At 48.8% G+C, this 12202-nt stretch overlaps 2 protein-coding genes across 9 annotated transcripts in view; one reads left to right on the top strand and one right to left on the bottom strand.

The window, feature by feature from the left end:
- Window positions 1-12202, bottom strand: part of CPAMD8 (C3 and PZP like alpha-2-macroglobulin domain containing 8) — a 176102-nt gene that overhangs the window by 40800 nt on the left and 123100 nt on the right. For all 6 annotated transcript variants that reach the window (XM_044998519.1, XM_044998518.1, XM_044998520.1 and 3 more), the window contains one exon: window positions 4351-4500. The gene's annotated coding sequence lies outside the window, so the exon portion shown is untranslated. The remainder of the gene's footprint in view (window positions 1-4350; window positions 4501-12202) is intronic.
- SIN3B (SIN3 transcription regulator family member B) overlaps window positions 600-12202 on the top strand; it is a 30076-nt gene continuing 18473 nt past the window's right edge. The window contains exons 1-7 of one of the 3 annotated variants that reach the window (XM_044998529.1): window positions 600-855; window positions 3122-3228; window positions 4408-4561; window positions 8259-8522; window positions 9152-9295; window positions 10486-10608; window positions 11890-12048. In XM_044998529.1, the coding sequence (XP_044854464.1) occupies window positions 3206-3228; window positions 4408-4561; window positions 8259-8522; window positions 9152-9295; window positions 10486-10608; window positions 11890-12048 (867 nt within the window). In that variant the 5' untranslated portion in view covers window positions 600-855; window positions 3122-3205. Of the gene's footprint in view, window positions 856-910; window positions 1022-3121; window positions 3229-4407; window positions 4562-8258; window positions 8523-9151; window positions 9296-10485; window positions 10609-11889; window positions 12049-12202 lie in introns of those variants that run through there. The other 2 variants (XM_044998527.1, XM_044998528.1) reach the window with 2 other exon arrangements.

Below are 12202 nucleotides of genomic sequence, written 5' to 3' on the forward strand. Positions count from 1 at the left end.
AATTCATCCCTAAGGGATGTCTCCACCCAGTGTGCCCCTGCATCTGTCAGCTTTCCCCCAGCCCTTAGTTTAAAAAAAAGTCCACAATCTTTTACCTTTTATGTGAAAGGGCTTCATCTTTCTCCTAATGTATTTAAATAAACTCTTATTGTTGCCTTTTATGTCCCTTGCAAGGTGTAATTCGTTTTGGTGCAAGGTGTAACTTACCCTTTGTCCCTACATGCTTGTGCTGTTCTTTTAGCAATGAGGCCTTGGACGCCGCCCATCCCTGACCTGTCCGTTCTGCAGTCATTCCACCTTGCAAACTGGCATCCACTTTCACTCCTTTCAACCACTTCTGCTGTAAGTCAGCAGCTATAGTCCAGGTAATGTCCTGCCCCCGGGCCGTACCAGCTGCAGCTGTCCGGGCAGGGCAAGGCGCATGTCTTCCCTCTCATGCTTCCAGTCTCTGCTGGACCCTTGGGAATATCCCTGTCTACACTGCGCTGTCATGGCTCCCACCTCACTATGCCGCACAGGCGGCGTTGCCATAGTGACCACTGACATGGCGTCAACTGCAGGCACAGCGCCTGCTGTGCCCCAGCCCCAGCCCCAGCAGCGTCTATACTGACCGCCCCAGGGCAGAGCCTCGCTGTGCCTCAGCGCAGCTCTCCCGCCGAAACCACCGCTGACCTGAGCGCGCCAGCGCGGACCAGCGAACGCCAGCACCGGAAGCTACCTCAGAAGGCCGGAAGTTGGTGCAGCGGAACAAATCGTCCCGACCAACCCGTGCTCCGTCCCCGATAGCCCTGGCCCCGCCCCTGTGTTCCGCCCCATTCCGTCCGGCCCAGGCGGAGCCGGGCAGCGCGTGGTGACGTAAGGCGCTCGGAACGCGCTGACGCGGGGGTGCTGGGCGGGTGCTTCTGCCCGGTGCCCGACTCCCATCATGGCGGCGGGGGGAGGCGGCCGGGGGGGCAGTGGCCCCAGATGGGGCGGGGGCCGGGCCGGCGGGGGCGCAGCGCAGGAGAAACTGCCGGTGCATGTGAGTGCGGGGCCCTCCCCGAGCGCCGCCCCGGCTTCCTTCAGTGACCCCCCCCCCCGGGATAACCCCCCTGCCCGCCCCGCGGGCCCCCTGCTCTTCACCCGGGATAACCCCCCTGCCCGCTCCGCCCCGCCCCACGGGCTCCCTGCACTTCACCCGGGATAACCCCCCTGCCCGCTCCGCCCCGCCCCACGGGCTCCCTGCACTTCACCCGGGATAACCCCCCATTCCCTCCCACCCGGGATAACCCCCCTGCCCGCTCCGAGCCCCGCTCCGCCCCGCCCCGCGGGCCCCCTGCACTTCACCCGGGATAACCCCCCATTCCCTCCCACCCGGGATAACCCCCCTGGCCGCCCCGCCGGCCCCCTGCACTTCACCCGGGATAACCCCCCTGCCCGCTCCGAGCCCCCCATCGCCCCGCCCCGCGGGCCCCCTGCACTTCACCCGGGATAACCCCCCTGCCCGCTTCGCCCCGCCCCACGGGCTCCCTGCACTTCACCCGGGATAACCCCCCTGCCCGCTCCGAGCCCCGCATCGCCCCGTCGGCCCCCTGCACTTCACCCGGGATAACCCCCCTGCCCGCTCCGAGCCCCGCATCGCCCCGCCCCGCGGGCCCCCTGCACTTCACCCGGGATAACCCCCCATTCCCTCCCACCCGGGATAACCCCCCTGCCCGCTCCGAGCCCCGCATCGCCCCGCCGGCCCCCTGCACTTCACCCGGGATAACCCCCCTGCCCGCTCCGAGCCCCCCATCGCCCCGCCGGCCCCCTGCACTTCACCCGGGATAACCCCCCTGCCCGCTCCGCCCCGCCCCACGGGCTCCCTGCACTTCACCCGAGATAACCCCCCATTCCCTCGCACGAGGGATAACCCCCCTGCCCGCTCCGAGCCCCGCATCGCCCCGCCGGCCCCCTGCACTTCACCCGGGATAACCCCCCTGCCTGCTCCGAGCCCCGCATTGCCCCGCCCCGTGGGCCCCCTGCACTTCACCTGGGATAACCCCCCTGCCCGCCCCGAGGGCCCCCTGCACTTCACCTGGGATAACCCCCCTGCCCGCTCCGCTCCGCCCCGCCCCGTGGGCCCCCTGCACTTCACCCGGGATAATCCCCCTGCCTGCTCCGAGCCCCCCATCGCCCCGCCCCGTGGGCCCCCTGCACTTCACCCGGGATAACCCCCCATTCCCTCCCACCCGGGATAACCCCCCTGCCCGCCCCGAGGGCCCCCTGCACTTCACCCGGGATAACCCCCCTGCCTGCTCCGAGCCCCCCATCGCCCCGCGGGCCCCATGCACTTCACCCGGGATAACCCCCCATTCCCTCCCACCCGGGATAACCCCCCTGCCCGCCCCGAGGGCCCCCTGCACTTCACCCGGGATAACCCCCCTGCCCGCTCCGAGCCCCCCATCGCCCCGCCCCACGGGCCCCCTGCACTTCACCCAGGATAACCTCCGGCCCCTCCCACCTGGGATAACCCCCCTGCCCGCTTGGGCCACCCACCGCCCCACCCCACGGGCCCCCTGCACTTCACCCGGGATAACCCCCCATTCCTTCCCACCCGGGACAGTCCCCCCTGCCCGCTCGGGCCCCCCATTGCCCCGCCCCACGGGCCCCCTGCACTTCACCCGGGATAACCTCCGGCCCCTCCCACCTGGGACAATCCCCCCCTGCCGGCTCTGGGCCCCCCATCACTCCTCCCCTTGGGCCCCCTGCACTTCACCCGGGATAACCTCCGGCCCCTCCCACCCGGGATAATCCCCTGTGCCCGCTTGGGCCCCCATCGCCCGACCCCACGGGTCCCGTGCACTTCACCCGGGATAACCCCGCATTCCCTCCCAGCCAGGATAATTCCCCTATTGCCCCACCCCTGGGCCCACTGCACTTCATCTGGGATAACCCCCTGGTTCCTCCCACCTGGGATAATCTACAGTGCCTGCTCCAGGGCCTCCCCCTCGAGGGTGACACCCCGCCACCGGAGTGAACCCCAATCCCTTCCTGTGACCCCCTTAGTCCCATCCCCCCCGGGGATAGGTCCTCAGACCCTAGGTGGCCTTGCGTTCTGCTCTCCACCCCAGCTCCCTGACTAACTCCCGCTCCCCTACAGGTGGAGGATGCACTCTCCTACCTGGACCAGGTGAAGATTCGCTTTGGCAGTGATCCTGCCACCTATAACGGCTTCCTGGAGATCATGAAGGAATTCAAGAGCCAGAGGTAAAGTGTGTCCCGTCTCCCTCCTGGGCCGCCCCCCCACCCCCGTCCAATACTCACTCCTACAGTGCCCTTCCTCTCAGGTATTCCATTTTGCCTTAGAATATTCCCCTGCTCCTAGCACTCCTCTTATAGGATCCCAGACCTTAGTGCCAGCACCCACCTTTAAGAACCTCCTCATTGCTCATCCCCACATAAAATACCCCCCAATGTTCCCCTGCCTCCGTTCCCATTTTCAGCACACCTTCAGCAAAATCTGATCATCACACTTCCCAAGCTCATGCAGGAAATATGCTTCTTGGGTTCCATGAGATTATGCAAGAGTTAAATTCCAGATATATAAAGAGGTCCATTATCCCCTCCCCAAGAGGGTCCCAAATCTGTTTCTAGAGCACCGATCCCAACACCATTCATCCAGATGGAGTCAATATCCCACAATTTCCCAGGTCCCTAATTCCAGAAAGACAATAAATCTTATAACTCAGCTCACTCAGGGAACCCAAATCCTAAAAAGGGGTGAAGAAGCCAGAACTTGTAACACGCAAAACACCAGGAGTGAAGGCAGGCACATCCCCTTCAGCTAATCCACATCCTTGAGTCTCCATCTGGCCCCATAAGCAGAACCATCACTTTGGGAGGAGCTTGCTGATGATTGGGAATCTTTCACTTCATTTGGGCCTACTAGTTCTGTTGGTTTTTTAAAGTGACATGGACTGTCCAGAATAGTGGCTTGGTCAGACATTGGTGTTCTATGGTATTGGGGCTAATGAATGTAATGTGTGCCTTGTTTGGAGAGTTCAGTCTTTAGACTGAGGAGGATGGGAAAAGGAGTTTCTTCTGACATCTGCACATCTGGCCTTAACCTTGCAAAATATATAAATTGTATGATCAGTGGTTAGATTCGGGGAGGGGAACTATCTTTACTGTGGTACATGGATGTCCAGAGAGTGGGAATAATTCAACCTGCTGCAGTATAATTGCTGTGACTAAATCTTTTCTAGGAAGCCACAAGAACTCTGGACAGTTTGTCTTCAGGGGAGTCAGTGTTATCTTGATGCTTAAGTCTATCCAATTCCCTGGTTGTTAATAAATGTTATTGCAGCTCTTACTTTTTCTGTATCTTACCTTCTATTTTGTGACTTAATGCCTTACATGGAGTTAACAGCCTGTTCTTGGTTCTAGCATTGATACTCCTGGTGTAATCAGGCGGGTTTCTCAGCTGTTTCATGAACATCCCGACCTCATTGTAGGATTCAATGCTTTCCTCCCTTTGGGCTACAGAATAGAGATTCCAAAGAATGGGAAGTTAAGTATACAATCGCCACTGGCTAGTCAGGTATGTTAAAATGCTTGGATTAATTTAAATGAATCATAATGTATCTACAGGTGACATACAGGGTCTGCATAATAGATGAGATGATTCGCCTTTATTGCAGTTTGAAAATATGTTTTACAGGTTGTTCAGATACCATGGCAATGGCTATGAGAATGTAAATAAAATAGAATTTCTTTAAGAAACATTTAATAGTTTTAGTCTGCACTAAAATGAAGCTCCCACACAAGTTGCCACGGCAGGCCAAATACTTGAATCAAATTTGAAAGTTAAAAATCATGGCTGGCTGGCTGTGTATACACACAACATTTAGTGAATCTTTATAATCACACTTGAATTTAAACTTGAAAAACATGTTTGAAAAGATCATATTTCCACATTCCCATTAAGATGCCTGCACAGAACACAAATTTGTACATGTTATTCATTTGTATCATAAGAATGGCCATACTGGGTCAGACCAAAGGTCCATCTAACCCAGTATCCTGTCTTCTGATAGCAGCCAATGTCAGGTGTCCCAGAGAGAATGAACAGAACAGGTAATCATCCAGTGATCCATCCATCGCCTGTCACCCATTTCCAGATTCTGGCAAACAGAGGCTAGGGACACCATCTCTGCCCATCCTGGGTGATAGCCATTGGTGGACCTTCCTATCCTCTATGAATTTATCTAGTTCTTTTTTGAACCCTGTTATTGTTATTGTCTTGGCCTTCACAACATCCTCGAGCAAGGAGTTCCACAGGTTGACTATTCATTGTGTGAAGAAGTATTTCCTTTTGTTTGTTTTAAACCTGCTGCCTATTAATTTCATTTAGTGACCCCTTGTCTTGTATTATGAGTAAATAACACTTATTTACTTTCTCCACAACAGTCATGATTTTATAGACCTCTAATCATATCCCCCCTTAATCATCCCTTTTCCAAGCTGAAAAGTCCCAATCTTATTATCCATTTTGCATCCATTTTCACAGTTTCAGAGTTTGAAACTTAAAAATCTTAGCTGAATTTTATTCAGAAGCCTCTGGTTTTAACTCTGATCTCTGCTACCTGCTAGTCTTTCAGCACTCACGTTCTTTGATCTCTCTATCACTCAGAAACTTGGCATTTCTGAGAGCTCTACTGTTGAACGTGTTTCTTTAAATCTACAATTCCTGCAGAATAAAGCAATGTTAGTACAGAGTGTTTTGTATGTTCTTGGCATCACTACTTTCTAAAGTGCAGAGGATAATGGAGTGACAGTCACAAGCATTAATGAGTCAGTTACTGTTGAGGGAAGAATGAAACAGAAGAGCAGAAGTAGTGGTGGCTTGTCGGTTTTTCATGGACATTTGGTCATTGAATTTTGAGTACTTTGTGTTTCTTTGTCAAGATCATTGCCATTGGGTCCAGGTACAACATTTGAAAATCCCTTGATTATGAGACTAGCTCTGGTGGAAGAAATGTTCATGAAAACTGGACCTAAGAAGGCACTCACCCTTTGATAAAAGAACACAAAGAACAGTGTGTGAGAATCTAATGAAGAAGTTTGGCTTTATTGTGCTGAAAATGCCTTCAGATGTTTAGAGACTTACAGGAAACCTGTTTTGATCGCTGGATCCTGAAACAAAATTACCCTGTGGTGTGGAAATACAAGGGTTTGTGGACAACTGAGACTTACAACTGGAAAAAATGCTTTCAGAGGTTATCTACAAGGCCCTTTCTGTGAATCTCCTTATCAGAGATGGTTCCTGTATTTAACATATTCTGAGTTTCTCTTGGAATCAGCTACAAATGGACCCCTTCTTAATGTGGTTTGGTCAGCCTGGGACCAAGGAACCATATGCTTCTAGAACATGGGTGGGCAAACTTTTTGGCCCAAGGGCCACCTCGGGGTTGTGAAACTGTATAGAGGGCTGGGTAGGGAAGGCTGTGCCTCCCCAAACAGCCTGGCCCCCCCATCCACTCCCTCCCGCTTCCAACCCCCCCCCCCGCTCCTTGTCCTCTGACCACCCCCTTCCGGGACCCCTGTCCCAGGAACCCCACCCCCTGTCCAACCACCCCTGTCTCCTGACTGCCCCGACTTCTATCCACATCCCTGCCCCCGGGACTCTCACGCCTATCCAACCCCCCGGTCCGCTGACCGCCCCCACAGAACCTCCGCCCCATCCAACCGCTCCCTGACTGCCCCCTGGGACAGCCTGCCCCTTATCCAACTCCCTCCCTGCTCTCTTACCTTGCTGCTCAGAGTGGCAGGACTGCCAGCCGCGCCGCCTGGCCGGAGCCAGCCGCGCCGCCTGCAGAGTGAGCTGAGGCTGCAGGGGAGGGGCCGGGGGCTAGCCTCCCTGGATGGGAGCTCAAGGGCCGGGCAGGATGGTCCCGCAGGCCAGATGTGGCCCGTAGGCCATTGTTTGCCTACCTCTGTCCTAGAAGCTATTAAGAAATCAAAGGTAAAATTGGACTGAAACAAGTTGCTTGTAATGCTCAATTGCTTAGAAAAGTGGCTTTAAGGCAGTATCCTAAGCAAGAGATGGCATAGAGTCTGCATGGCACTACAATTAACCAAATTGTATGAATACAGATTCCAGTGAGCTTGACTGCTAGGAGCTGTTAAGTTTCTATCCACTAATTGACATCTGTAAACTGCAAGCAAGAAGTTCAACTGTCATTGGTTGGTCATTGGCCTATTTTAAAATGGCAATTTTTCCTGAACATTTGGACACTCAGTAACGTACATCAGACTGTCTGCTGTGCAGCGTCATGGTATAGCTGCACTACTAGGTGCTGTCAGAACTTACCTTTATCCATTAGTGAAAGGAGGGACTTAGCCTTTAACTGGTGTGGCAGGACAGGGCTTGTTGGATGTGAAGGAGATGTTCTCGGTATTGAGACTCATTTTGAGTTATTTTATAGAGGCTGTTACAGTAAGGAAATATAGTTCTGTTTCTTGCTACATCACATATTTAAACACTTCCTTTTTATTATGTCACTGTAATTATTTTTCTGTAAATAATGTATGTTCACCAAACAAGTCAATAGCCAAAATGTAGTTCAGTTTTGGTATAACAGCCCATGAGTCTTTGCAAACACAGTCAAGTATATACAACAATTTCTTTTACTCTGTAAGTATCCAAAAGTGTGGAGCTATAATCTTTAAGAGGTCTGGAGAATTAAGTAAGTGTTGGGGATATCTACCAGTCATCCTGATAAAGGCTAGCAAACTGCAGAGTGCAATCCAAACCTGTTTTCCCTTCAAACATAAGTGTCTGTAAATAAAACAAGAGTCTTGAAGTTTAGCTGGTTAATGTTGGCCTTTGTTATAAATGATCAAAGATGAAGCTTCAAAAGTGAAGTCTCAGTAATGTTCATACAGTGGGGTGCATCAGATGTGAAAATCCTCTGAATAATTACGTTTTAAGACTTTCAAGTACTGTAAACATCTGTCTGAAGCTCTGTTCTCAAATAGGTACGATGGGAAGAGCTCTTTACACCAATGTTGGACTTAAATGGAAAGAGAAGTGAGAGTTTAGCACTATGGCTAATGATTTTTAATTGATCGTCTTAGTAAAAGAGGTCAAGAAATTCATGGGTCAGTTAAATCTTTTACTGTGCAATTAACCTTTCCCTGACTGAACAGTTTGTAAATGTGCATGATAATTTTAATGAACATGTTGTACATCTCTTTTTATTTGAGTCACCAGCTTGCATTACTTCTATCACTAGATGTCATCAGAGCCTGTTCCAAGTGCTCATCCGGGTGGTGGGTTATTGTTACATTATTGTCAGGAGAATTCTCACAACCACAGTGACTGCTCTGAAGACTTCCGGCAGCAACTTCCATACAAAGAAGATAAATCTCAAATCTCCTTGGAATCTGATTCTGTAGAGTTCAATAATGCAATAAGTTACGTGAATAAGATCAAAACCCGTTTTCTTGACCATCCTGAAATCTACAGATCATTCTTAGAAATTCTTCACACTTACCAGGTAGAGTTCTGGCAAATAAGATATCATGGGTCAGTATTGTGGCTGTTTGAACCTGCAATGTTAAATGAAATTTGTTCGTACAGTACTGTTTTATTGTGATTTATAAAGCTCCCCCAACTTCAGCCTCTCTCAGACAAATGTGGCACTGTGAAACTCTTAAGCATAGGCTTTGTATATGGATAGGGAATGCTTAGGGTCTGTCAAATGCTTGTCATCTCAGTAATGTGGTGGTGCTACAGGCTTCGTTTTGAAAAGAGAGACAACTGATTGAAGCTGTACAGAAAGTATTTTTTGTTTTAAGCTAGGTGATTTTTCTTTTACCATTACTAATGTTCTATTTTTAAATGCTTTATATCTGCTAACCGAGTGCAGTGATTAGATGTGCATGCCCATGGAAGGACAACAGTTTGATAATTGACTGCTGAGCCCTGTGGTCTAGGATGCCAAACTTGGATACCGTATGTGGTAGCACATTGTGCTGCTACAAGAATGCTAGGCCAGCTGATAATTATCTAAAGCTTTTTCCTGTATTTGACTCTTGAATACAGTGGGTTGTCTGTTCCAGTTTCCTTGCTAACTGAAATGTGTTACTGTAACAGTTTGTTTAATGTTTCTCTGTAAATTGGCAGAAAGAACAGCTGAACACTAAAGGCCGACCCTTTCGAGGCATGTCAGAGGAAGAAGTGTTTACTGAAGTAGCAAATCTCTTCAGGGGACAGGAGGATCTACTCTCTGAGTTTGGACAGTTTCTCCCTGAGGCTAAAAGATCTTTGGTATGTGTTTTGGTAGTACAAAGCAAAAAAGATAGAACACTGTGACAGTCTACTCTGTTTATGTTCTAGTTGGATAATCTGCATAATGTCTGAATAAATAACCCTAAAGAATAAAGTTATTTGCCCCTGCAGGACTGAGATCTGGGCTGGGAGAGAGTGCATCAGGGTGAAGAGACTGAGAGAAGCGTTGATTGGGTGGAGTGTCTGTGTACCTTTCTCTCAGAGCAGTTGGACAAAGCACAGTAGAGATAACCAGTCTCCTGAGATGGAACAGATAGTAAACAGCGATGTGTAAATTCTTAGAAGTTGCTGCTCTGTGGTGCTATTGACAACAGCTAAAAGATCTCTACCCCCCCAAAAGTATGCTGAGAGCCTTCTGTCTTGGAGAGAGTAGAGCCCCTTTGAGGGGTATCTTGTGATAGAGTACTGGGTGAAAACAGTCTACCTTTGGATGCCAAATAGGCCATGTCTAAATTGGAGGGGATTATTTTGGTGGTCCACAGAAATCCATGTGGCTAAAACCATTATTTGGTGGGCTGCCACTTTTTCCTGTGACTTTCTCTGTCATCATTACGTCATCTGACTGCTCTTGCAGCAGCTCCCCTATAGCTGGGAAAGTCAAATGAATGTTGTCCTTGTTTCCTGCTTTTGGAATTTCTACTCCTACTAAATCCTTAATACTGAATGAAAAAACTTTAGGGATTAAAAAAAACTTTGAAATTCCAGAGATGTGGAGAAAGATTTGGCCCTTGAACAGCTCTAGCACAAATCTTATTGATCCTTCTGATGACTCTTTCACTGTAGGGTGCAGTTAAGATGCTGCCACTGGGTCCTTCTCAAGATTTTCAAACTAGCCTTGTAGCTGTATGTAGAGCTGAAACAATTGAATATAACTTAATGTCTTACTAAAGAACTAACATTTAGAATTTAAAAAAAATGTAAGGGGTTAATTCTTGCTATTCCAATGGGTTGTGCTTGTATGTGATATGTGTAGTGGTGCTACATCACTGCAAAATATTGTTATAGAAAAACTGACTCTCAGCGTTTGAACTATGCTCTCACTATTTGTTGTTTGTAGTTAGGTAACTCGCTTAGCGAAATCTCATGTCCTCTAGTCTGTTCAGATAAATGGGGTTCTCTATTTCTGAGGAACTAATAAGGGCAAATGGAAAACATTGTCTTTAATTTAGTTCACAGGAAATGGGCCATGTGAAATGAACAGTGTCCAGAAAATTGATCATGAAAAAAATCTGGAACATAGTAAAAAGCGATCCAGACCACTACTGCTGCGTCCTGTTCCCAGCCCAGCAAAGGTATCTTGTTGCAAACAGAAATGTGTACTGTTTTCATACTTAGGCATTGCTATTACCTGTGCTATATGAGATAATTGCTCTCAACTTTCAAATTCTGCTAAGAGCATGTCATAGGGCACCCTCACCTGGGTCCCCTCCAGTGCCAGGCCATGGTATGACAGCCATGGATGCCTCAGTTTTCCCATCAGAGTCCCCAGAAATAGTCCTTAAGTATATGTAGCCCTTTCAGGGTTAATTACAAAAGTCCTGTATACATAAATCATAACAAGTCCCACAGCCATAGTCCGGACAGTATATTAAGTAGATCCATAGACTCTCTCTGGATAGAAATTCCATGCTTGCACTATAAGAGTAGGACTATATTACTGGCCACCTGACCAGGATGCTGATGGTGACTGTGAAGTGCCCAGGGGGATTAGAGAGGCTTACAAAGGCAGAAGATGCAATAATAATGGGCTATTTCAGCTGTCCTCATATTGACCGGGTATGTGTCACCTTGGAAGGGGATACAGAAATTAAATTTCTAGACTCATTGAACGACTGCTTCATGGAGCAGCCAGTCCTGGAACCCACAAGAGGCGAGGCAGTTTTTGAGTTAATCCTACATGGAATGCAGGATCTGTTTCAAGAGGTGAATACAATGGAGCCACTCAGTAATAGTGATCACAATGTAATTAAATTTAAGATCCTTGTAGGGGGATAAAATGCCAAAGAAACTCACCATGACAGCATTTAACTTCAGATAAGGGAACTACACAAAAATGAGGAAGCTAATTAAATGGAAATTAAAAGGAACAGCCAGAAGCATGAAATGCCTGCAAACTGCATGGAAGTTATTTTAAAACACCATAATAAAGGCTCAAACCTAATGCATAGCCCATTTTAAAACAAGGACCAAAAACTGCCACCATGGGTAAACAACTGAGTAAAAGAGTTGGCTAGAAGCAAAAAGCCATTCTTTAAAAACTAGAAGCCAAATCCTAGTGAGGAAAATGGAAAGGTGTTAAACTCTGGAAAGTCAAGGGTAAAAGTATAATTAGGCAGACCAGAAAAGAATTTGAAGAGCAACTAGCAAAAGATACAAAAAACTGACAGCAAATTTTTTTTTTTAAGTAAATCAGAAGCAGGAAGCCTGCCAATCAGAGCCACTAGACAATTAGGGTGCTAAAGGAGCACTCAAGGAAGACACGGCCATTGTTGAGAAACTAAATAAATTATTTGTACCAGTGTTCACTGCAGAGAATGTGAGGGAGATTCCCACACCTAAGCCTTTCTTTTTAGGTGACAAAGCTTGAGGAACTGTCCCAGACTGAGGTGTCAGTAGAGAAGGTTGTGGAACAAATTGCTAGATTAAACAGTAATAAGTCACCAGGACCAGATGGTATTCACCGAAGAGTTCTGAAGGAACTCAAATATGAAATTGCAGAACTACTAACTGTGGTATGTACTCTATTGCTTAAATCAGCCTCTATACCAGCTGACTGGAGGATAGCTCATGTAACACTGATGTAAAAAAAAACCCAAAAACTCCAGATACAATCCAGGTAATTAAAGCCTTATAAGCCTAACTTCAGTTACCAGGCAGATTGGTTGA

The sequence above is a fragment of the Mauremys mutica genome, chromosome 24, assembly GCF_020497125.1.
Source record: "Mauremys mutica isolate MM-2020 ecotype Southern chromosome 24, ASM2049712v1, whole genome shotgun sequence".
NCBI classification, from domain to species: Eukaryota; Metazoa; Chordata; order Testudines; family Geoemydidae; genus Mauremys; species Mauremys mutica.